At 41.5% G+C, this 27,977-nt stretch overlaps 1 protein-coding gene across 1 annotated transcript in view; it reads left to right on the forward strand.

Moving 5' to 3' along the window:
* The first annotated feature begins 423 nt into the window (after positions 1-423).
* Positions 424-27,977, forward strand: part of LOC145449902 (uncharacterized) — a 63,222-nt gene continuing 35,668 nt past the window's right edge. Inside the window, exons 1-2 of the mRNA XM_080328342.1 lie at positions 424-1,102; positions 1,274-1,374. Of these exons, the coding sequence (XP_080184468.1) occupies positions 424-1,102; positions 1,274-1,374 (780 nt within the window). The remainder of the gene's footprint in view (positions 1,103-1,273; positions 1,375-27,977) is intronic.

The raw sequence follows: 27,977 nt of genomic DNA on the forward strand, positions 1-27,977 counted from the left end.
GGATAACGGTTAACCGGTTAACCGCAGTTTTTTCTCTATCTGATATCCGGATATTATTCCGCCGGTTAACCGGATAAAAGATTATCGTTACTAATGCGTTTTACACCTTTAAATAAGTTTCAACGTTCTTTGTTACGTAAGAGGCGCACTTCCGCTGAACGCAATTAAACCTTAGTTCACACTTAGTTCACACTTCTATTGACTTACACTTTTAACTATTGGTTCCGGAACTCCTAAAAATGAACAAGTGAAAGTCGCTATCACGTCACCAAGAAAGCACAATCGATGATTCTTTTAATACAAATAAGCATAATGGATGATTCTATTAATACAAGACTTTATCCTCATTAGAAGATAAAGTCTGTGAAGTGTCAGTTGAAAGGTTTTGACTACAACCTAGTTTGAAGTGACTGAATTCAAGAGATGGAATTTAAACGTTTCAAAAGTGATAATCCAGTTTGGGGCTACTTTCTAAGATCAAGAAATGGTGAGAGGGCAGAATGTGAAACCTGCGAAAACACAATATCTTGTAAAGGGGGATCTACAGGAGCAATGCGAAACCACCTTGCTTTAAAACTTAAGATTGTTCTTGACACAAAGAAAGCAAAACAGCAAGTTTCTCTGGAGATCACAGGTACTAGCAAGATTAAAACCTATTTTAAGCCTGCCGAAGAGTCACTGGAGAGGGTTGTTGCAGAGCTAGCAGCTGTGGACAGAATATCTTTCAACACTATAGCTACTAGTATGCAGCTGAGACGAGCATTTTCAGCAAGAGGGTACAAGCTACCACAAACGGTGCAAAATGTCCGAAGTATTATCATGATATTTTTTCAAACACTGAAAAACGATACAAAGGAAAAAATTAAACTAAAAAAAGAGACTGGAAAGTTCTGTTCTGTCACTCTTGATGAACATACGAGCACAAGAAGCAGAAGATACATGAACATAAACCTGCACTATGATTCAGACCCCGTTAATTTGGGAATGGTAAGAATCGAAGGTTCTCTTCCAGCTGAAAGAGTAGCGAATTTGGTGGAAGAAAGATTGCAGGAGTTTGGCCTCAAGATGGAAGACATTGTTGCAGCTACGACAGATGGAGCTAGTGTGATGAAGAGTTTTGGAAGAATGATTTGTTGTGTCCACCAGCTCTGTTTTGCGCATGGTTATCATTTAGCAGTAACTGACTTCTTGTACGCAAGGAAAAATCTCATTGAAGGATGAGAGAAAGAAGAAAAAAGTAGTAATACTGGATCTGATTCAGAATTCTTTTCAGAAGAGGAGATGGAAGAAGCTGATGAAGCTGATGTAGATCCAGTAGAGACTGAGACAACAGGTGTAGAACTTCAATGGTTTGTTGGGGAAGTGATAAACAAGGTAAGAACAGTTGTCAAAATGTTTCGCAAAAGTCCTCTCAAGAACGAAATTCTGCAAAAGCATGTCCAAGCACAATTGAATACAGAGCTGAACTTAATTCTAGATTCAAAGACCAGATGGAACAGTCTTTTAGAGATGATCAAAACATTTGTAAGAGTAGAAAAATGAATCAGGATGGCTCTTGTTGAGATTGGAACTTCTATTACCATTACGAACGCAGAAATCAAGATTCTCCATGATCTGATTGATGTGCTCGCACCAGTAAAACATGCTGTAGATGGACTTTGCAGAAGGGACGCTACACTTCTAACCGCGGAGCGGATTCACCAATTTGTGCTCAAATCTCTTTCTAATTCTACTTCTGCATACTCAACATCGCTCAAGTCCCATCTTGAGGTAAGGATCAAGGAAAGGAGAGATGCGTGTCTGGTTCATCTAATTGAATATTTGCATGATCCTAATTTTCTGATGGAGAGCAAGCTTGATTCATTTGGCGAATACGGAAACAGAAACAAGATGTATGGTCTTGCAGCAACCTTAATGCAAAAGTTGATTGCGGTAGCAAAGCCTGGCCCTGGAGAAGACAGCCAGTTGATATCACTCGCTTCTACCACGGAATGTAGAGGATCATCACGTGAATCTCTCAAGGAAGAATTAGAGCGAGCTATTATGTCGGCATCAATTCCAGCATCAGCTACTCGTCCTTCTAGTACTCCATCAAACCTAAACAGAAAAATGGTCCAGAAGGAATGTGAAGTCTTTGAAGCGTCTGGGAAACGACCTGCCAACCTTCAGACTCTCTACGATGAAGCGCTGCTTACAATTCAGCCCACTTCTGTGGAAGCAGAAAGAGCATTTAGTGCATGTGGACTCTTCGTTACAAAACTCCGGTCTCGTCTTCAGGATTCCACAATTGATGCATTGTGCTTCATAAGGAGGGCGTTGCAGAAGCAGTAACCATGAAATTTTCGTGATTTTTCTCGTATTTGCTCGTACTGCGCGTGTACGTAGATTCACAACAAAACTGTAATGATTTTGCAATACATTTTTCTTGCAAACCGCGTGAAATCGATTGCCTCACTTAGCAGTAATTATCCGGTTAACCGGTTAGAGAAAATTACAAATATCCGGATATATCCGTTATCCGGATAGTAGAAATTATTGATATCCGAACCAACCCTAACGCGAACACAACTGATTGTCTATAGCGAAATTAGTCGCTCTCGAACGGCAAGTGCGTGGTGAGCTCGTGATCGATATATATCGTACAGACGGGTAAAACATCAGTTCGCCAACTGATCGATTCAAGTTGTATATCATGTACAGCATGCATACAAAATTCATATGCCGCGGTAAATTGTATATCATTTACAGACACCGGCATGATTACGCTTGACCAGACGTGAAGCAGTAAAAAGAACTTGTCATAAATACGTTGTTTGGTTGGGTCTGTCTGTCCTTATGAAGACGTTAGAACGCGGTATAGGTATGGAACAGCTACAGTTGTTGCTTCCACCGATTACGAGGTACGTAATATCGGAAGTTAACACGTTGATGTAAGCCAAATTGAGAATCAGCTATTTCTTTAATTACTTATTATACTCATAATGTTACTTTATTTAAGTTAATCTATGTCTGGGCGCCTAATACAAATTTCTACTACACGCATTGACACCTAAAACACGCACCAGGATCTCATGGATTAGAAGAAAACTATACTGACGTCACGACCGGCAATTATTCCTATGACCCCCCGTACACGAAATTTAATCAACCGCGGAACGACAAATTATCCAGTGGATTTGACGGGCAATTATTCTCAAGACCTGTCCTTGGGTTGACCACGGACCGATGGGTCAGGGCAGGCAGCTATTACCAAGCCCAAATGTGTACGACGAAAGTCAGCTCTAGATCGTGGAAAAATACAGTAAAATTGCAATGAATTAGCATAAATCATATCCCAAGCTTTGTGTCTGGCCAGAGTACAAAGGTCAATCGAGATTCTTTGTTCGTTTTCTCTCTAGCGTCAATCCCCCTTTTTTAATTGCCGCACAGTCAGAAGGGAATTCCCCGCGAGTATTGCTGCAAAACTGAGAATGAGGTAAATCTTTAATTACTTATTATATTGATAATCTTTGTTTGTTTATTATAAATCGTGTTTTGGCACATTCCGCCCAAACATATAACTACTTGCGTCATTGCGTATTACTAATTAGACACGCGTAGCATATTAAATACACTTTTCGATGCAGCACACTCACATGGTGAAAAGGTACATAACCTAACTATGAGTTATATTGCGATCATAAATCCTACATGACTACTACGTGCATATCTTCCTATACGTTCCTACACAATGCAATATTTGTATCAAAATGTTTTGCACGATTAATACCGCAGTAAGTCCAGTGTAAGGAAGGTTCTGGTTTCGTATATTATGGGTATTCATACCCGTTTATCGGAGGTGGTACACGACAACAAGGGTGGAAATACATACTGTTTTCGCTAAGATTGCATCAGTATATGAATAAAATAATGACCACCATACCATATGACAGGTTATCAATACACATAGACACCACTATCTCGCGGCACGAAGAACAAAATCACCATGTTTGCCTATTGTTTCATATAGTAACGTGATTCTGCTCATAATTATTGGTGTTCGCATCGAGGTTAGTATGTATTAGGGCGGAGCATGGACCGGAGTCAGATCGGATATCCGGCCGGATTTTCTCATTTTTTGCAGGATCCGGATCGGAGCCGGATCAGTACTTTTAACTAAAAATATGACCGCCGTGCCCTCTTCCACCCTCGAATCAATGGTTATTGTGAAATGTTCATCGAAATAAACCACATGATAAGTAAAAGTTGGCATAATTACTTTAGACAAGAGTTGGGTTTGATCTTCAAGTTTTTAATGTCCTGTTTGCATTGCTTTAATCAAGATTTAATACCGTCCTGTGTGTATAATTATTATCGGAGATTTTCGGACCGGACCATGGTTAATTCTAGAATCCAGCCTAAGAGTCGTACTCGAGCTTTAAAAATATGATCGGAGCAGGACCACAGAATTCTTCGATCCGCTCAGTACCAGTGTTATGTTCGTGCATTTTACGTTGGTATCGTTTGTTTCTCATTTGTCTAGGATTAGTAATTACCGCCAATCATTATTTCCTCGTGTGTCGTGCTTTGTATTTATACCCTGTGTTCTGTTGTCTCGTGGACTTTCATTTAACTGAACTCTGGATCGTGTCGCCTGTCGTAAAGTCATACTGCTGGTAATATACTGATTTCTTATTGCAACCTCGTCGTATTGAGTTATTGTTCAAACTAGATCAAGAACATAACAATTGGTGTCAGAAGTCGGATTCATAGTTATTTCTGCGACGAAGATAAAGCATGGATTCAGGTATACCGAATCTGCTCGAGAAGCAGCAGGCAATGATGGCGAGCCTACATGAAACAATGGCAAACCAAAAAGCACAGCTGGAGCAACAACACGCACAGCACAGAGAGGATTTGAAGCAACAAGCGAAGCAGCAAGCAAAGCATGACGAAGCAAAGGCAAAAGTCATGACAGAGATGGCGCAGTTAACACAGAGGTCGAGTCCCGGTGCGTCAATATCTGAAGCTACCGCTCCCAAGTTTGATTCGTTTGTAAAATCGAAGGAGAAATGGGACCAATATCTGCAACGATTCAACCACCACCTTGCAATTTACGGCATTTCCAATATGGAGAAGAAAAGAGCGTGTCTACTCTAGGGTTGCCATACGTCTGGAATTTCCCGGACATGTCCAGAATTTCATTGTTAAAACTGCGTCCGGGAGGAATTTCTAAAATATGCCTAAATGTCCCGAATTTTGAAGGCTTGAAGTAAGCTCATATTTTTTTGAAAATCAACCTACACAAGACTATATTTGGGCAGATTTTTGCTACATGAAATTTTTCTTCGCGCTGCGCGCGATTTTGTATCATATATTTTGGTTTTAATATGGGGACTACCGTCCTCGTAAAAACTGCGATCAAAGAATAAATATAAAATAACATTCATTTACAAAAAGAAGTAATCGCAATTACAAGATAACGGTATTCATAGAGTCGTCGTTTTAGGTCGTTTGGATGCTTTATTCAAAGATGGTGGTTCTACACCTGGGGGTAGTTTGCCTTTATTCTGGGATTCGCGTAGATGTTAAACGTAATTAGCTTGCAAAATAGGCTGTGAGTAAGTCTGGGCACATGTGCCGACCTTCAATTAGTAATCAGCTCATCAGATTTTGAGCTGGGCCACGGCACATTTTCAAATTGGAAATGGATTCGCGACCATAAAAGGAGGGAAGCCACCGGATGTGCGGTGTTTACATAGCTCAGTGTTGAAGTGCACACCCGCATTAGGCTGATAAATAATCTCATCGGCGTGACATGAACATGACTTAACGATGTACAATCACTCGCATTTTCGAAGTCATCATCCTACACTAGCTTTATTCTACCGCTGACTCTGATTATGTGGGCGGAGAGAGGATTAAAATTATACAGTAATATATGGACAAACCAATATTATTGACACAATTCATTCAAATCATTTAACGACCAGATGCATATAGTAAACCCCCAGAAGTTGCATCGAATACCCTACGATGGGCCCAAGATCAGTGTTTATTTGGGCGGGATGGGGCTGAAAAAATGTGGCTTCGGCCCTGGTTACCACGTACAATACACAACCAAATCGCGACCACCTCTACTCGATAAACAAAGCGTTGCTGGTGTGACGTCATATTGATCGACAAAGCGCTCACACCTCATTTCGAAATCCGCTAGTGGGCGCTGAAGAGCGTCCGGAATTTGTGAAACAAAAATATGGTAACCCTAGTCTACTCTCATGGGTTGGACCTGAAACGTACTCGCTCCTACGTAATTTGTTTGGTGCTGCTGATGTCAGTGCACAATCCTTCGACTCGTTGACTGAGAAGTTGTCTACACACTTCAAAGACTCCATTCATGTACAAGCAGCCAGGTACGAATTTTACAACTGTAAAATGCAACCGGGACAATCGTACGCCGATTGGATCGCTACTCTACGCGGAATCTCCAAAGACTGCAACTTCATATGCTCAAGAGAAGGCTGTGATCAGAGCTACGTTGATGAGCTAATGCGCGATCTCATCATTAAAGAAACGCCGCACGCGGATGTGAGACGGCATTGTCTAACACAAGCCAATCCATCCCTCGACGACGTTCTCAAAGTAGCCGCTACATAGGGGAGATGTGGTACCGATGGATCAAAAATTGCAAAATGATCTCTGGCCCTCAAATCTTCAACCGAGAATAGCAGATCTTTTGCTGTCGCAACGCTTCGATACAACCTCTACCTATCGCGGCCATTTACATGAATATCCGCCTTTTCAAAAAATATTTATAAACGTTTAAAATGAGTTGCTCGAACGTGTCATCGGTCACCACCCGGTGGGTCCAAAGGCACACGACCATGGGACCTATGGGACATACGCTCAAAAACTCAAATTTATTAACTTGTTTTGTTGTGTACTATAAGCTAAAGCTACTGCAAGCCAATGAAGAATGTTTCGTCGCTACCTTCAAGAATAAAATAGATTATATCAACTCAAATGTTGGCATAAAATCATGTTTTGATTTACGCCTAAACTTACTAAATTAATGCCACATACATATTACCCGCAAATCGACATTTTGACTTTCAAATACCTCGTTATAGCGATAAAACACCACCTGTAACTATGATTTACAGCCTATATATGTGTAGGCAAGTTTCTGTTGTTAAGTGATTGGTTGGTCCATCTATTTTGCTTGATTTGGCTATGGTACCATAGGTCCCCCACCCAATAAATATTGTAATTGACTTGGAAATAGTTCACTCGAGGATGGTATTGATTCAAAAAATATGTGCCATTATATACCCTGATACAAGCCCTATACTTCACATCAAAAGTTATGGCGGGTTTGTTAGTCTGAAAGGTGATATAGAAAAATGCAAATGTCGATCCAAATTTACTTTACACCCCCTAAAACGTAAATCATTCGTCACAGACCCCATAACTCATGCATGTCGAATTTTTTTGCATGTGAAGAAAGATTTTGTCAGCATGTACCTGTAGACAAATTCACGAAGTGTAATCATGGAATTATCTTGAAGAATTTTTCAAGTATTTTCGGTCCCAGTGATCCATCGGTACCACATCTCCCCTGCGTGAGAACGCTGGAAACTGATAGGGTTATCCAGGGCGAGAGTAACGGTAAAGATACTTCCATCGTCAACAAAATGACGGGAAGTTATCAGAAGGGGAAAAAACCTTCCAAATCCATCCAAGGCAAGTTTCCGGAAAGACTGAAATCCTGCAGCCGCTGTTTCATCGATCACCAGAGAAAAGACTGTCAATATCGACATTCAGTATGTCAGAAATGTGGTCGTAAAGGCCATATCAAACCTGTGTTCATGTCCAAACCTAGTATCACGCAACAGGTCACATCCGTCAATTTTTGCTCAGTGCCGCTCCTCTCCTTCGACATCGATCAACTATATCGACGCGTAGGAAACCAGCTCTGGATCAACTCCAGCATCAACGGCATTCCGTTGCCGACTCAGTGGGACACTGGTGCACCCTCCTCCATGGTGGGATTGACTGGGTACAAAACTTTGGGCTCTCCGAAACTCTCAGCATACCATTGCTCTTTCGTAGCGTATGGCGACAAGCCACTGAAAGTGAAAGGTATTTGCACTGTAACTGTGCAGGTGGGTTCGGAAGTTCGAGTAGGCTTAAAATTGGTGATTCTCGACGAACACCGTGGGCAAAACATTTTTGGTCTCGATTGGAGCGATGCTTTCTCCATGACCGCTAAGGGAACGTCTGCCTTGGATGCAATTTCCTCGCTGATGGTCAAGTCGCAATCATGTAATACTATTGACATTTCTGATTCGAACGACAAATTGGTATCTTTTCAGTCCAAACTTCCCTCCGTTTTCTCTGATGTATTAGGACGATGCACCAAGACAAAGGTGACAATTCACTTGAAACCTAATGCCAAGCCCGTATTCAACAAGCCACGTCCCTTGCCGTTTGCAAGGCAAATCGCTGTTCAAACCGAATTGGATGGATTAGTCAATCAAGGTATTCTCGAACCAATCAATTACAGAGATTGGGCAGCACCAATTGTTGCCGTCACTAAATCAAATGGATCAGTACGCATTTGTGGTGACTTCAAAGCATTGAATCAACAAATTCAGATAGATCAACATCCCCTGCCCTCCTTAGATGAAATTCTTCACAAGTTACAGGGTGGTTGTATTTTCACGAAAACTGATCTTGCCGATGCTTATTTTCAGCTAGAATTAGATGATGATGCGAATAATTTGTGTGTCATAAACACGCAATTCGGTCTTTTCCGTTACCGGCGCATCTGTTTCGGAGTCGCATCTAGTCCCGCAAATTTTCAACGCTGTATCGATGCCATGATCTCTGGCTTACCTGGTGTTGCTAGTTTTATCGATGACATAATCGTTACTGGCATTGATGAACGCGATCATTTTCGAAACTTATCGCTACTCTTTGAGCGCCTCACCGAATACGGTTTCACCGTCAACTTCGCTAAATGTGAATTTTTCAAAAGTAGTATCGAGTACCTTGGTCATATAATCGACAAGGACGGCAAACGCCCGTCTAACAAATCCGTTGAAGCAATCAAACAGTTGCCTAAACCTCAGGATGTTCGCCAGCTACAGGCATTCCTGGGCAAAGTCAATTATTATCGCGCGTTCATTCCTAATTTCACGAATAAAGCCGCTGCCTTGTATCGCCTTTTTCAAAAAGACGCGAAATTCATTTGGAATACGGACTGTGACGCAGCTTTTCGCATTCTTAAAAACGACGTAATCGACGCTACGCAGTTAGCTCATTATGACGTAAACAAGCAGCTCATTTTGTCAACTGATGCTTCTCAATTCGGAATCGGTGCTGTCCTCTCAATCGAGCACAATGGCGAAGAGAGACCGATCGCGCACGCATCAAAAACGCTTTCGGATTCGCAAAAATCCTACTCTCAAATCGAGAAGGAAGCCCTGTCAATCATTTACGCCACGGAGTCACTAAATTTCGTCAATTCTTGTATGGTAGAAAATTTACGCTCGTAACGGACCACAAACCGCTTTTAGCTATTTTCTCGCCGGACAAGAAAATTCCCGTGATTACAGCGCAACGCTTACCAATACAGCACGGAAACGCCGACGGTTTATCTCGCCTACCAAAGGGTCCAGACCCTGAGTTTGTCGAACTGGAAATTCGTGAAAACGCGGTGATCGACAAAACCATGAAACTAGTGAAATTATCTGTCACTCGTGGTAATTGGAATCCAAAGACGCACATTGATGATTTTTCTTGGTTTTCGACTCGCAAACATTCGCTTTCTCTGCACGTAGACATAGTCATGCTCAATATTGATGGTTTTCAGCGCGTAGTAATTCCGCAGTCACTTAGCTCGCGAGTCTTATCATTGTTGCACGAAGGACATTGGGGTATCGCGAAAATGAAGCAGATGGCTCGACGTTACATCGCATGGCCTTCCATTAATCGCGACATTGAAAATCTCGTTAAGAGTTGCGACGCTTGCCGTAAGGTAATGAAAGCGCCTGATCGTCAGTATCGCGAATGGCCAAAAACTTCTGAAAGCTTTTAACGAATTCATTTGGATTTCGCAGGTCCAATAAAGAATAAAATGTTTCTTGTCATCGTCGATGCGCATTCGAAATATATTTTCGTTAAAGTAATGAATGTCGGATCTACCACGACCTTGTGTGTGGTCAACGCTCTGAGGGAAGTCTTCTCTATCGAAGGCTTGCCCGTAACAATTGTTACGGATGGCGGGCCGCAATTCACGTCGAATGAATTCGATACGTTTTGTACGAATTAGGCAATCAGCCATATCGTATCACCCTCTTTTCACCCTGCCTCGAACGGGGAAGCGGAGCGTTTCGTCCAGACTTTAAAAGCTGGATTGATAAAAAATTGCGACTGGGGAAAAGATCTCAACTTCGCGCTCCAGACACTTCTCACTACTTACCGATGTGCACCGCACCCGGGCATAGACTGGAAAACGCCTGCCGATATTTTACATGGTCGACAGCCGCGCAATTTGTAAAGTTTATGCTCGCCCTTCGACAAATCGAAACCCGTTACGCCTGGACAATCAGTCACTCATTTCGAGATTGGTTCCTCGGTTTACGCTCGCAGTTACCGAAGCGGACCAAAGTGGGTTGCTGGCGTGGTGACGGAAATACTGGGGCGTGTTGTGTACATTGTAAAAACAGATCATGGGTATTGGAGAAGGCATAAGAACCAACTCCAACCACGCTTGATTTCAGCTGGCAATAATACAGCCACACAGGAAGTTGCTCAGCCTCAGCAACCACAAGTTGAGCAACCATTGGCCAGGAATAGGGTACAAAGTCCTGTAGCTAATCCTGCTCGAACGTCGGGCAGACGTTATCCGCATAGAATTAGAAAACAAACAGATTTCTATCGGCCAACGTAGATCACCTTGTATTCTTAACTTACAGGGGAGGACTGTTATGTTCGTGCATTTTACGTTGGTATCGTTTGTTTCTCATTTGTCTAGGATTAGTAATTACCGCCAATCATTATTTCCTCGTGTGTCGTGCTTTGTATTTATACCCTGTGTTCTGTTGTCTCGTGGTCTTTCATTTAACTGAACTCTGGATCGTGTCGCCTGTCGTAAAGTCATACTGCTGGTAATATATTGATTTCTTATTGCAACCTCGTCGTATTGAGTTATTGTTCAAACAAGATCAAGAACATAACAACCAGTATAGGCCTACATGGAGATTGTACATTGTAAATCTGTTCACCGCTCAAAGATTGGGGATTTGTTACTCGTCAAATAAAGCATGACGGTTTCCAAGTCCATGCAATTAAAATATCAGATGCTGACACAAATCATAGCCAAGCAGTTTTAAATAACGGCAGATCGCAGTATCTGCAAAACGTGGACAACAGGAAATAATCATAAACGTATCCAACTACGAGAAACATCTTTCAGTATGGCAGAATACTATGTTCATTTTATCTTATTCTCATATAACAGAGGTCGGTAACCTATATGGCTCTTTTCGGTATAAGATATGGTTCTATGCCGAATATTTATTTTTGTTCTGAATTCATCAATATTGCAGCAACCTATTAGTAAGTATTCCTCACGGCCAGAATAATTATTAGTCTCGTGGCAGTATAAACGTGTATTTGAGGGGTAAAGACGATGAAATCTTCCGATTCAGGGGATCGGACCCCCTCATTTTCATAATCCTCAAATTTAACTTACTGTCGCGACGGCGACCAATATCACTCGAGAATTCGATGTAACCGACGATATCTTGATCGATCAAAGAGAATTGCAGACATTGCGACGTCCACATGACAACGCAGTTTTCAAATACAAACTGTCTTCCTGATCTTCGGCGCGAAATGAACTGCCGTTGACGTTACATTAACTATTACAAACTCGAAATATAAACAACTGTATATCTATCCACGCTCTTGATTGGTAAGTCACTTTTTAGTATACCGGCGATAAAATGTAGGCGTGTAGTGCAACGTTATATGTTACCTCCGAATACTTTAAGAATTGAGAAGTCCATCAGTATTTCGATTTTAAGAATCGTTATAGTTACACTCGATTAATATCTTGTCATTCTAGAATCTAGATTGTCCATGGTGTCGTGACACTTGATTGACTTATATGGCTCTTTGGCGTAAAAATGGAAAAATAGGGCCAATTGGCTCTTCACACAAAAAAGGTTCCCGACCCCTGGCCTATAGCAATCGTTGTTTCACAATTGATTACTAAACACTTGAATATGTCGTCATAGCCATGCTCCTATACACCATGTTAACATGGGCTGTAGGGATGTAGCTAGAATGATCGTTGGTGGCGAGATACCGTCGACTCTATAGTTGGTCAATTGACATATTTTGACGTAACAAGCAAATATCATGAAATGAAATGAAATTAGGTAAAAGCTTGCTGACACGTTGTCGTGATCGTAGCAGCAATTGATTTATGGGTAGCCTACACGAAATACATAATGCAACATTTTTATATAGTCGACTCATCGTTGAGAGATTTCATAAAAGTTTGGGTTTGTTTGGTTTGGTTTGGAGTATTCATGGTGTTTGTCGATTACTGTGGTCATTTACACCAGGCCGATGTTCTGACGCGGATGAGATGGCGAGGAGGAGCCTAGGTAAACCTCCAACACTTAGGTATCGGAATTCGGAAGTCGAGCTCGGTCGGACTCGAGCCCGTACCCATTGGTGTTGCAGCCGCGGATTATACCACTGCGTTATCTCGCCACAAAAGTTAGGGTGAAATACAGCGACATCACGAAAAGATACATAATTATGAGATGAGCTACGCGCGACTGGTTGATATTGCCAGCCACAAGAGCAGAAAGTCACTCTCCTATAAATTATTGGAGTACGCCATGTTTGCTAAACAGTAAATAAATAACGATCAACAGGCGATTCAGAACGCGACCGATGAACCACCTTACTAACACATTGCGATATTGCTGATGACGTTGCAACATAATATTGGATCGCATATGTAGAGCATAAGCTAAGATGGGAGGCTCGCAGTATGTATCAGCAAAAACGGTAGCTAGTGTAGATGTGATGTCTTTCAGAAGAAATGTTACAGCTGGTCAGTTATCAGATTTCTTTCGAGTCAGAAACCATATATGTTTTTCAACCTATAAGAAAGTTTCTCAGTGGAATTTCGCGGCAAAAATACACAAATACGTATTGATCTTGGAATGTCTATTCCAGTATTGTTTCTAGCAAATACCAATGTTATATTTTGCTGACTTCGAAGGAGCATTACATTATAGTTCGAGTTTTGCGGAGTTCAACAACTATGTGAAATCTTTTTGATGAACAGCCCTGCGGTAAAATCGCCGAGACAATGCGGGGTGCAGGAAGAATTTGTAGGTTAGTTACAATTCTAATCATCTCATAAAAAATTGGTAGCGGTGATGGTGGTAACATTTCATAACAATCCGCTTGTTCTCAAACATAACCAGGCCATAGGTCAAAAATTTTCTATCGGCAAACATTTACTAGAAAATCATACATGTGCTGCTCACTATCACGAGGACATGTTGTCTAAATTGGCTATGGGTCGCAATTTATTTCATTTGTCTGTTCTTGAGTCCACCATCATCACTACGAGTAAACCTAGTCTATGCCAACAGAAAAAATTTGTGTATCAATTGAAAATCGTGCATTAACTTGTTTTGCTTCGCTATCTCCATACCAACGCTTCAGTTCCCTCGTTTTCCTAAATTGTATATTTTCTGTGTGACGTCATAATTAGCGATATATATTGTTGTTGAACATAGTTATTCGAATTCTCGCAATATTGCTGACGATATCCCATGACTAGGGTCAGCCGAAAAGCTTCTGCAATAAATATCAATATTCCATTCAAATATGCTAAAAATGTATTGGTATGCATATTTCTGTGCTCTTGGTGTTTATGTCCCATCTCCTAGCGCTTTGGAACATATATCAAATGTATCAGGCTATACTTAAGTTGGATTAGAATCTTCGAAACCGAACATCATTCAAATTCGACACCTCGTTGCAACTCGCTAACTTTTCTCTACTGGCCATCGGCTGCATGCCCCGAAATAAACAACGCTATCTCTGATATGGGACGTTCAACATCTCTTACATGTCACAACGAGTGAAAAACAAAGTGAATGAATTTCGTGAGTTCATATTGGAGTTTATAAGAAATATGACGGCAAACATTATTCGACTTTGAACTCATTATGGATATTTTCGCGATGCCGAAACAGTGCGAATGCGAACTCTAGTTCAAAGTTAGTATCGTGAGAGATTTAGAAGGAGATGTTTTACAATTATTGCTAAAATTTAATGTCCTTCGAAATTATTATTATTATATTCATTATTCACAGTAAGAAACTGGTCAATATACACATAATCCGGGGAGCAACCTGCACCCAAAGGAAAATGGCGAGATTGGAGTATATTTTTTAAAATTTCAGTAATGCAGTCAAATTTTTATTCCTATGCAATACATTGAGAAGTCAGATTACAGACTTGCAGTAGATGAGGAATTGGCAAGGGTTACAGAGCAGAGGCAGGGATGATTGAAAATGAAGAATCAAGATTACAGAAATTATGCTATGAATAATTAGTATAATTTTAGTCCAGTGGTGCATTCAAGGCATTCCGAAGAATATGCACAGTGCCCAATAACGTGATCTTTTGGATCATGACGAATCGAACGTTACCTGGAATCTGTTGGAAATTTCTCATGAGGTTTATGTCACGACCCTTGTAGCGCCAATGACTATCGGTACAATGTTTATTTTGCATCGCCACATTTTCTCACATTCCATTTGAGGTCTGCGTATTTGGACTGGTTTTCTGATTCTTTGAATTGTATGTTGTGATCAGCTGGGGCAGCCAGTTAAATGAATAATCATTCTCTTTTCTTTTTTAGTTTGATGATCATATCCGGGCGGTTGCTTCTGATTTCGCGGTCAGTTATAACTGGTAGGCCTACATCCCACAGAATTTTTACTTGGTCGTTCTCTGTCACTTGTGCTGGGCTGTAATCGTACCATTTTTTGTCGAAGCGGTGATGTTAAAATGTTTGCATAATTCGAGATGAATGTAGTGACCAATCCTATTGTGTCTCCATGTGTACTCGGTAGTTGTAGTTGTAGTTGTAGTTGTAGTGGCGCTTATCTCCCATAAGGGTCTGGTGCACCACGGTCTGAAATTACCTCCTGGTATAAGTACCCTTGCAATGTAATTCAACCTCGGCTATATACGAATAAAAACTTAAAGGATTCTACGACATGATAGTACGAATTCAGCCACAGGGGTTAATAGCTCGGGCTGGACTAAGAGGTTGTAAGTCGTGAATGGGATGTCATGATTGCGGCATGACTCTACCTCGTACAATTCAGTAGAAAAGGATCGACGGTTTCGGCGATATTACAATGGAGACATATAGCGGAGTATATGAACAATGAACATGAACATCCTATTTTGAACGAAGGGGCGTTAAGCCTACAATGGCCGGAGCGCAGACGGAACATGGTGACCGTCTTTCGAAATAGTCCAATGTAAAGAGATCGGCATGTAAGTTTGGTTGCATAGAAAGACGAAGCTTTACAATCAGCGATGCAGGTTACTATATGCAGTCTCGGACCGCAGGTTCAGTCGATCCCCAAATTATAGTGCGCCGATCCATATGACGTAATGAAAAAAATATGTATAAATGATAGTAGCATATTGATCTTTATTTGCGACCAGCCTCTAACTGCAGTGGGGTGGCCTGTTCGAGATTACACATCGTACCTTCGGATTCGGTCGTTTCTGTGACCAGTATTCTGTTTTAAGATTAAGGGTGCTTAAGTAGTGCGATATATATATATGTGTCGAATCGACTCAAAGTGGTTGTTAAACAATGTCTTGTAAACTAATTGAATGGACAAGATCGGAATGATCGGAAATCCCTATCCGAAAATCAGACATGCCGCTAATCCTTTGCACCTGATTCGCTAAAACCCATCGGTTGGATACAACACTGGATAAGAGCTATTGTTTTACATACATTGAAATACAGTGATATGTATGCTGGACTTGAAGATGTTACAGTTTTTATATCGATCCCGTTACCATCGCTGTTGTAGACAAACTGTCTCTGCCGATGATATTCTACTGCCTCAATTGCTTACAAACCATGATTGCAACGTGTCTAACATAAGTCATGTGACCAGACAACCAGCGATGGCGGGGATATTACGTGTATTCTAGCACCTGGAACGTGTCAAACTATTCTACTGGGATCAGAAATGTGCGTGACTACAATGAGAATTTGCAATACTCTATTATACTGAGGGTGAAATCGGGACATTGCCGGTTGAATTTTCATATTTATCGTATGAAGTGCCACGAAGAAGGTCTGTGCCACACAAGCATGGTAAAAGAGACGGTCGAACAGTTCCAGCTAGTGTACCCAGTAAATGCCTTCCAGGATGAGAGAGGGAGAGAATTTTCTTATTCGTCAACCACGAAATATAGTATAGGCAATGTCCACAAACATTGACTTCCAATAGTATATATTTTAAAAATATTTTCCCAACTATATATTCTACATGGTATAGACTGAGAGACCCGTTATGACCGAAGTCTTCTAGGCCGGAGTCACCCAAGCACATTTGGCAGTATTATTAATAATATGATTCAATTGGTTCTCTCAGTCGAGTCGCACAGCAACGAGTAGCGAAATAAAGAAACAAAAGTAAACAAAAGACAGCAACGTTAGTGAAGGGCGGTTTTCATTGTTTACAGTGCGATCAGAAAATAACAATTTGACCCATGTACACAGTGATAATAATATTGTAACATATTCAAAATGAAACAAAACAACCGTAGACTTTTTTCAAAATACATCACTGTGGTCATGGGATATATCCTTCTTAGTACTTGGATAAGATAAATTTGCAATAACAAGGTTTAAACTTATGATAAGAAAGGGTACGGTAAATAGTTGGCACGTTGTTCCAAAATTTCACACCTATATGAGATAGGGAATTTCTTCACAGTCTTGATGATTAAAATTTAATAAATAGAGACGGATTCTGTGAGAATCTCGTGTTATAATGATGAATTGAATTCAGGCATTGGAAAAGATTGTCGAAATAGTCAAGTAATTTTCTTGCATTAAATTGCTTCATGATTTTTACAATTTCAAATTCATACAAATCTGAGACCTTGAGAATGCCCAATTTTCTAAATTCACGACTGACACCACTACGTGCAGGTTTATTGCATATTATCCTAATGGCTTTGTTTTGTATACCTGCAGCCTGTTGATATCCTTATTGTAAGAGCATCATCACACTATTATTCCATATGTATGATGGGAGTGGACGAGCGCATGATAAACAGGTAGTAGAAGTGATATTGGAACCAGCCTCTTCAGGCGATACAGTGCACCAATGCCACGACATATTTTGCTTGCTATGTAGTTGATATGACGGTCCCATACTAGATTATCATCAATAATAATACCTACAAACTTAACAGATTGACTGGTTTTAATCAATGAGTCTTTTAGTTTGAATTTTGATATCACATTGTTAAGAGGTCCTTTAGGGTCAAATACTAGAATTTTGGTTTTGAGAGGATTGGTATGTAATTTATTTGCAGATGCCCAATTGCTAACGGAGGATAGCTCAGAGTTAGTGTTGGTAATCATAGGCGCCGACTTTTATTTTTTTACGAGGTGGCGAAGTGTTGTGACGTCATAATTCTTCCTTATCGAAGACGTCATCATCGCACTAAAACGCACTACATGCCGCTGGTGTACGTGCAGCGTTAAACCATTTGCGTGACGTTTTAAGATCGGTCCTGCAGCCTGCACTCATTAATACCAAACCATGCAATCGAGTTATTAAATGGAATCTTAAAATGGTACGATCATTCGAAAGTGTAACTGCAGCCGGCGCTACCAGTCCGTCCGACGGAATGCATCGAACAAAAATCAGAATTTACGTCACTGAGAATCTGGAATTGCATCAACGTTATTCTCGCGCAACGCGCCGTGTGAGTAGCCAAATACACTACGCACTGGCGCCAAGTAACATACGACAACTCTCTAATATTTCAAGCAGACAATAATGATGATTACAAACGCGAAATCGCGCAGCCAATCAGTAATTGTCTCTTGCGGTTTCTTGCTTCGCGTTGACCAACTCGCATCGCGGCAATTATTTGCTGATTAAAAGAGCGATTAGGGTGGCATTGGTGTGTTTCTCGACTTACGTTCGCGAAGCATTTCGGGAGTACGTACATCGGTCAATTCGTAAATTCAATTTGCATGTCGACGGCCGCCAACTCATACCAATTGAATTACGTGTAGACGACCGCACAAATTTCCTTCTACGGCCGCAGGTTAGTCACCCCTGGGTTAGAATTAATTCCACACTTCCTGGCGCATGCCGCGATTTTATCAATAGAAATCCACTGTCTACCTAATGCCTAATAGTTTATTATTCGATATTGTTGTTCTCGATACGAGTACATCCAGCAATCAAGTTTACCGGAATGTAGAAGGTTCCCTGTTCAAACGAACCCAATAAAATCAAAATTTGTGCCACCCAGAATCTTGTGATGCATCAATATTTGACAATGGCATAGCATGGCTACTAGGGATGGTGTGAACGTGAGGTTCACGTTCGCGTTCTGTGTGTGAACCTCGGAAATTTTGAGGTTCGTGTTCACAACAGAACCATGGTAGGTTCTGCACTGTGAACCTTTTTCATATATTGCAATTTTCACTTCATTATAACATCTTTGGTTCAAATTTATTGCATTTTAACTGCTGGCCACTCTATGCATGGCATTGGCAGCATAAACAATCAACACTGATCGAGCATGCACCTTGACAATCTCAAAAATTTAGCTTGCTTTGTAACAAACGTTCGCTCGAAATATCCAGTTTTCCGTTTGTGAATATTTAGTGACTCTCTGCATGAACTTGACCCGCAGTCACACAACATCAAGAGCCAAATACACTACATGGAGCCAGTGAATGATGCTTGTTTCACCAATGAATGACGTTGATATCGTTTTCTATCCAGCTGGCGTATACGGGGTCAATCTTGACTTCATATGAATACCGTATCATAAAAACCAAATCCGTGCGATTGGGGTGTTGGCTACTGCTGTATAACTTGTTAATGGGTTAGTATCGGTAGCAAGTATAGTAACCCGTTTTACACTCTGCTCGATATCCATGTAGCAATACTCAGACTCCGAATACATTTTCCGGTCTGGTCTAGACCGTTTAGGCGTGAGCTCTATTCCATGGCAAGTACTCGTCGAAATTGTTGGCGAAGCGATGGAAGATATTGATTTTATGGGATTATTTTATCAGATGATACATTTGGCGACGTTTAAAACGTCAATATGTACTTCGGCATTGTGGCATTGCTAGGTATCGTGTACAGTACATTAATACAGGCTATCACTTCATTGAAATATAGGGCTGAAATTGGCAATGTGACGTCATGTGACGTCATGAGATTCACGTTCGCGTTCACACAGAACCTTTCAAAAAGGTTCGCGTTCACACGAACCTGAACCTTTCAGAGGTTCACACCATCCCTAATGGCTATTGCACGTTAATAATAAAAGGAACACTGAAAAATGACTTTGTGCGACAATTTCGGCGTACGAATGTATGAAGTAGATAACAAGAAATATGGATGATGGCAAATGAGAAAGCGTGTATTCTATAATCAGTATCACCGCGAATGGGTTTTGAGTCTGACACTGTATTGAGTAGCTTTCGTCGCGACAATTGTTTACTCATTATATCGGTATTTCAGTTGTATTGCTGCATTTCCCGGATAATGTCACTGGCAAAGCCTTGTTAGAGAAACGAATATGCGCAGAAATTAATTCCAATTTGCAGGCACACACCAACACACCCTTCAATTTCGCGCTCCGATTACCAAGACTATCACGAAGCTAGCTAGCTCACGAATGGTTTTGTAAACGAATACGGGCGCAAATAATTTAGATTGCAGAAAAGCAGAACGTATATTTGGGAGCCTGATCGGGAGAGGGGATCTAGGATGGTGCTTCTAAGCACATGCAAGGCGCGTAGCCAGTCGAGAAATTAGCGGGATTTAGATTTTTTTTCAAATTTACCTATATAGCATCAATTCAATTCGGGTCAAGTACATGGCGATCATGCAATCTCTGCGTATTGACGATTTTAGACGTATGATAAGCTTGCCAAAGAGTCGGGGAGTGCGATCAATTAGCGAGTCCCTGATCTCTGGTGAACAATTAAATACGCGCGAGTATTACGCAGTCTCGGCGACAGTTTTCGCAAATCAAAATGTCCGAACTGATGGACACCGATTTCAAACCATTGTCGTCTTTCAGAACTCAAGCCATGATACACATCTTCTGATCGTTACGTTCAAGTATTAGCCGGGAATCAATTACGCACGTTAAAGTCTGTTTGCAGCGATTCGATGTTATTCAGTTTCGCGATGTCGCTTTTTAATCAATATGACATAAAACAATCACTAATTAGCGTAAACTCGACCGCATTGCCGCCAAACCTGCAAAAGATTGGAGCCAAAGCATGCTATGCCCGGGACGCGATAGTTAGGTCAGCAATAATATCTTTCACACCAGGCCGAAGCCGCCAATGCAGATGCGATTGCGCAGGCAAGCGATGATATAGTGTGAAGTGCGCCTATTGCAGATGTGATTGTCCAGGCTAGCGAGACGCGATAAACCAGGCTAGCGAGAATTGCCACGCGCACGGGAATGAATGACCTAATTTCGCGAACATCTTAGCGGGATATCCTCACACTCTTCTCGCTAATTGACAATACGTTTCTCGCAAATCAGCCGCGCGTAACACTGATGACAAAGTTGTTGAATTGCAACTGAATATTAGAGTTAGAATGATCATTTCAAAATGACGGGATTTCGCGTTTCAAATAGGGAAGTTCGACCCCGGAAACCACCGTGGCTACGCGCCTGGCACACGCGCGTATTGAAATCGAAGACGTCTCTAACGAGGTCGCATCGATTCGCCTGATTAATAATTATTGGTCACAAATCACTTGGCCGTTTGAGCATTTTGTACGAGGTGGCCGCCACCTCGTAAATATGGTCGCCACCTCGTAACCTCGTAAGTCGGCGCCTATGTTGGTAATGACAGATTTATAGTCAAATCCAGATATGACAATGCTAGTATCATCTGCAGAGAGCGTGATATTTCATGGAGAGGAGTCGACGATATCATTTATAAATATGATGAATAATAGGGTCCATAACACAGAGCCTTGAGGAACACCTGTATTTATTGGTAGTTCAAATGATTGGATTGAATTGATTTCATTTCAACGATTTGGGATCGATTTCTCATGTACGAATTAAAAAGTTTTTTCAATTCCACGAACACCGTAATACTCATTTTTTAAAATAAGTTTGTAAGATTAACGGTGTCGAAAGCCTTTTTCAGGTCGAGAAATCTCCTCATCCAGTTTTCTTTGCGCACAGTATATCATATAGTTTTGACGTCATATACGAATAACAGCTTTGGAGGTAATATGATTCTGTCGAAATCCGAATCGGCATTGATATAACAATTTTTTGTGGCAGAAGAAATCATTTAGTCTTTGAAATAGTATAGTTTTTCAAAGATCATTGCAAAGGGCGACAGGGTGGATAATGGTTGGTAGTCGTCACCATCTTGGTTCGATATTGGTCGTCACCCTTTTTGAATATAGGAATGACTCTAGCTATTTTGAGACAGTTTGGGAAGATTCCAAGACGTCGCACGAGTGATTATAGAGAGTAACCAAACCACCATTAAGTTGAGTGGCTATGTCACGTATATGTCAGCGATACAGGGCCTTCCTGCGTGTATATTTAACTCTATATTCGTTCATCGGCTCAGAATCAATGACCACTCAATCTGTATTTCAGTTAGCTTGCAAATGAAATGACGTAATCATGCCTCATACTTCCAAAAAGCAACTTGACTTGACTCGTGACTTGACTTGACCAGACTCGACTTGACTCGAGTCGCCTCCAAAAATCGAGTGACTTGACTTGACTCGAGTCACCTTCGAACATCGATTGACTTGACTTGACTCGAGTCAAAATGTGCAATGACTCGAAATGACTCGTGACTTGATGGTAGTGACTTGATCACAACACTGTTTGGAGGGTACTGCTAGGCGAAAACATGTCGACATGATAGTACGGGCATTATTAATGAGTCCATACACAATTTAAAATGTCATTGAATTCGCATTAGTCACCCGATCAATCGAATGGCCTAGTGCACAAGACCATAGTATAGTTAAGCATCATTAACCCGACACGGGCTATACAATAACAGCTACCGTTATTGCATCTTCAAATTAGCCGCTGTATGTTGCGAATTCTCAATCGCTATCGAATTCGACGCTGCGATATTGGAACTAGTTAATATGTAACAATGTCAATCTGCTCAAGTCCACAGAGCATTGTGAAATCAGGGAAACAAACAAATCATATCGCTCGGTGACTTAAGCCAACTTGTATCTTTTGTATATTTCACTGAGATCAATCTGTGTGCCGTTGCTAATAAGCATGTAACTTGCAGACGCGTGGACTGAAATATTCCTGATGTTAACCAAGGGAAAGGATTATATACTCGATCTACTTCCAAGTCATTGATTCACCTAGATCAGTGGTTTTCAACCTTTTTGTCTTCGCAGACCCTTTCGGACCGTCACGGACCCTCGCGGACCCTCACGAAGTTTTAGTTCAAATTTAGCTCAATTATCGTGCAATCGTATTCTGTCATGTGCAACTGATAACTGTATAGGCTTAGTGATACAGAGCAAAGAAATGATTTTTCTTGAAAATAAGATCATACTATTCATGCAGAAATTTGGTTCTCTTCTATTATTTCAAAGCGAATTCTGCAACTGCATTTCTTGAAATACGTGGTCGTGTCTTGAAAATCCGCGCCTCAATTTGATATGAACAAGTGCCGAAAACCCGTTTTCACAAATATAGGTGTCGACGAATGTACTAATACCGCGTAACGCTTCCGACGACACATTTGTGTATGATCGCAACAAATATGGCACCAAAATTAACAAACAAATTTTTAATGAACGTATTACGTCAAGCATGGTCCTTTCTATCTAGCACAGGGGCGGCCAACCCGTGGCCCGCGGACCAATTATCGAAACTAGTTATATTATCAAAAAATAATATACCCAGGTAATAGGTGCCGACTTTTATTTTTGAATGGGGTGGCGGCAGGCGCGTAGCTAGGGGGTGTCGAAACCTCCTCTTTTTGAAGCGAAAAACCCCATCTTTTTGAAATGCACATTCTGATGCTAATATTCAGTTGCAATCCAATTACTATTATGAGTGTTACGCGCGGCCCCGACCAATTAGCGAGATTCGTCTGTGCACGCATAACACGGTACGATCTCCCGCTGATATGATTGTGAAATTAGGTCATTGATTGCCAAGGTCACAATAATACACTGTTCAACTTTGCGCTCCGAGAATATTTATTACAAAAATGGTTCACAAAATATTTTAAACGCGGCTTGTGGCATTCATCGATGCAAATAATGCACTTTAATTTGTAGAAGGTGAACGTATAATTGGTCGCCAAATCGGGATAAGAGCTGGTGTTTCTCAGAGCGCGCGATGAAATCTACGTTTTTAACGACGAGGTCGAATTTGTACATCTAATAAACACCGTTAATTTGCTGAAATCAGCATCGGTACGCTGTGCGAATTGCATAGTAGTGATCAATTTTATCGAACTGTACAATCGGCCGACAAGGTTGCGCTGATAACGAAATTGCAGACATGCCGCAAACCCGCAATAAGTACAATTACAGGTTGCGCTAGTCATACCTTAAAACGCATATTTAGCAATGTCAACGAGCGCAATTTGTTTAGACGCAGGCATAATATTGAATCAAAAAGATGCATAAACAGAAACAATATTACATAAACCTCCTCGTCGATCCCGCTGTGATACAGCGCATGGAAAAGCTGAGGCGAAGAGAGAGAGAGCCGAACTCTTGAAAGGAGGCAGCAAGTGAGCCGGAAAAAGACTCAAGTCAAGTGGACAAAAAGACATTTGAAATTTACTGTGCGGGCGCAAATGACCCCGTTGTTGAAAGCGCCAATTATATATGTGTGAATAAAACAAACAAACACACAGAGATTTTTACAGTTTGGCGAAAGTTTGACGATAGCAGGCCTCTATGCGGACGCGCTTAATCAAATTACCGACAATAGTGCACACTGCAAATGAGATATCGATGAACCATGTCGCATGCAAATGAATCTCGCTAATTTGCAGTAGGCAGCATCGATAATTAGTGAATTGGCATATCAAAAGGACGGAATTACTAGTTATAAATGGGAAAATCCCTGGCTATGCACCTAGGGTTTTAATACCGACAACACGCTGAATCATATCAGCCCGTGGCCTACGGCCGACGTAGGCCCCGATCAGCCAGTCGAATTTGGTCGTAAAATGGCGTGCTTTTAATTATTCACGTGTTATTGGCATTCCAGCAAGAGTAATATGGGCGGATGCCTATACCTTATCAATAGAAATACACATCCCAAAGTTTTGAAAATCGATCCGCGATATGGTTGCGCTCGATAGAGTCCGTCCAGCAATGAAGTTTACTGGAACATACAAGGTTCACTAACCAAATAAATTCAGGATTTGCGCCACCGAGAATCTCGTGTTGCAGTTGCAATAATATCTGACAACGTACTCCAACGACGTGCACTGCATAATGCTCAGTATTAATAACAAATCAAACGCTGACAAGTGACGCCAAGGGAATACGAGTGTATAAAGCAGACAAGAATTAGTAGCCTACAGATGTTTGCTCATTATAACTGTTATGTTCGTGCATTTCACGTTGGTATCGTTTGTTATTTAATTTCTAGGATTAGTAATTACCGCCAATCATTATTTCCTCGTGTGTCGTGCTTCGTATTTATACCCTGTGTTCTGTTGTCTACTGTTCTTCAGTTTAACTGCACTCTGGATCGTGTCGCCTGTCTTATAGTTATCCTGCTGATAATATACTGATTTCGTATTGCAACCTCGTCGTATTGAGTTATTGTTCAAACAAGATCAAGAACATAACAATTGGTGTCAGAAGTCGGATTCATAATTATTTCTGCTACGAACATATATCATGGAAGCAAGTATATTGAAGCTTCTAGAGAAGCAGCAAGAAATGATGGCGAAGCAACAAAAGCAGCATGAAGAAACAATGGCAAATCAAAATGCACAGCGTGAAGAAGATATGGAGCAGCAAAATGCTCGGCACAGAGAAGATTTGAACCAACAGCATAGCATAAAGAAGATATGGCACAGCATAAGCTGCAGCATGAGCAAGCCCTATCGCAACTATCACAGAGGTTGAGTCCCGGTACGTCAACATCAGAAGCTACCGTTCCCAAGTTTGATTCTTTCGTAAAATCAAAGGAGAAGTGGGGCCAATATCTGCAACGATTCAACCATCACCTTGCAATTTACGGCATTTCCAACAGGGAGAAAAAAAGAGCGTGTCTACTCTCGTGGGTCGGACCTGAAACGTACTCGCTCCTACGTAATTTTTTTTGGGGCTGCTGATGTCAGTGCGCAAACCTTCGATGCGTTGACCAAGAAGTTGTCTACACACTTCAAGGACTCAATTCATGTGCAAGCAGCCAGGTACGAATTTTACAATTGCAAAATGCAACCGGGGCAATCGAACGCCGATTGGATCGCAACTCGACGCGGAATCTCCAAGGATTGCAACTTCACATGCTCAAGAGATGGCTGTGATCAGAGCTAATGGCTGTGATCAGAGCTACGTTGATGAGCTAATGCGCGATCTCATCATTAAAGAAACGCCGCACGCGGATGTGAGACGGCATTGTCTAACACAAACCAATCCATCCCTTGACGACGTTCTCGAAGTAGCCGCAACACACGTGAGAACGCTAGAAACTGATAGGGTTATCAAGGGCGAGAGTAGCGGTAAAGACACTTCCATCGTCAACAAAATGACGGGAAGTTATCAAAAGGGGAGAAAACCTTCCAAATCCATCCAAGGCAACTTACTGGAAAGACTGAAATCCTGCAGCCGCTGTTTCATCGATCACTAGAGAAAAGACTGTCAATATCGACATGCATTATGTCAGAAATGTGGTCGTAAAGGTCATATCAAACCTGTGTGCATGTCTAGCAAACCTATAGTGTCACACAACAGGTCACATCCGTCAATTTCTGCTCAGTGCCACTCCTCTCCTTCGACGTCGATCAACTATATCGACGCGTAGGAAACCAGCTCTGGATCAACTCCAGCATCAACGGCATTCCGTTGCCGACACAGTGGGGCACTGGTGCACCCTCCGCCATGGTGGGATTGACTGGGTACAGAACTTTGGGCTCTCCGAAACTCTCAGCATACCATTGCTCTTTCGTAGAGTACGGCGACAAGCCACTGAAAGTGAAGGGTATTTGCACTGTAACCGTGCAGGTGGGTTGCGAAGTTCGAGTTGGCTTAAAATTGGTGGTTCTCGGCGAACACCGTGGGAAAAACATTTTTGGTATCGATTGGAGCTATGCTTTCTCCATGACCACTAAGGGAACGTCTGCTTTGGATGCATTTCCTCGCAGATGGTCAAATCGCAATCATGTAATACTATTGACATTTGTGATTCGAACGACTAATTGGTATCTTTTCAGTCCAAATTTCCCCCCGCTTTCTCTAATGTATTAGGACGATGCACAAAGACAAGGGTGACAATTCACTTGAAACCTAATGCCAAGCCCGTAACAAGCCACGTCCTTTGCCGTTTGTAAGGCAAATCGCTGTTCAAACCGAATTGAATGTATTAGTCAATCAAGGTATCCTTGAACCAATCAATTACAGTGGTTGGGAAGCACCAATTGTTGCCGTCACTAAATCAAATGGATCAGTACGCATTTGCGGAGACTTCAAAGCATTGAATCAACAAACTCAGATAGATCAACATCCCCAGTCCTCCTTAGATGAAATTCTTGACAAGTTACAGGGTGGTTGTATTTTCACGAAAATTGATCTTGCCGAAGCTTATTTTCCGCTAGAATTAGATTATGATGCGAATAATTTGTGTGTCATCAACACGCAATTCGGTCTATTCCGTTATCGACGCATGTGCTTCGCAGTCTCATCTTGTCCCGCAAATTTTCAACGCTGTATTGATGCTATGATCGCCGGCTTACCCGATGTTGCTAGTTTCATCGATGACATAATCGTTACTGGCATTGATGAACGTGATCATTTTCGCAACCTATCGCTACTCTTTGAGCGCCTCACCGAGTACGGTTTCACCGTCAACTTCGCGAAATGTGAATTTTTCAAAAGTAGTATCGAGTACCTTGGTCATATATTCGACAAGGACGGTAAACGCCCGCCTCACAAATCCGTTGAAGCAATCAAACAGTTGCCTAAACCTCGGGATGTTCGCCTCCGACAGGCATTCCTGGGCAAAGTCAATTATTATCGTGCGTTTATTCCTAATTTCACGAATAAAGCCGCTGCCTTGTACCGTCTTCTTCAAAAAGACGCGGAATTCATTTGGAATGCAGACTGTGACGCAGCTTTTCGCATTCTCAAAAACGACGTAATCGACGCTACGCTGTCAGCTCATTATGATGTAAACAAGCAGCTCATTTTGTCAACTGATGCTTCTCAATTCGGAATCGGCGCTGTCCTCTCGATCGAGCACAATGGCGAAGAGAGACCGATCGCGCACGCATCCAAAATGCTTTCCGATTCGCGTAAGTCCTACTCTGAAATAGAGAAGGAAGCTCTGTCAATCATTTACGTAGTCACTAAATTTCGTCAATTCTTGTATGGTAGAAAATTTACGCTCGTAACGGACCACAAACCGCT

Source organism: Botryllus schlosseri, chromosome 11 (assembly GCF_051294905.1).
Source record: "Botryllus schlosseri isolate E-star chromosome 11, Bs_hap1, whole genome shotgun sequence".
Lineage (NCBI taxonomy): Eukaryota > Metazoa > Chordata > Ascidiacea > Stolidobranchia > Styelidae > Botryllus > Botryllus schlosseri.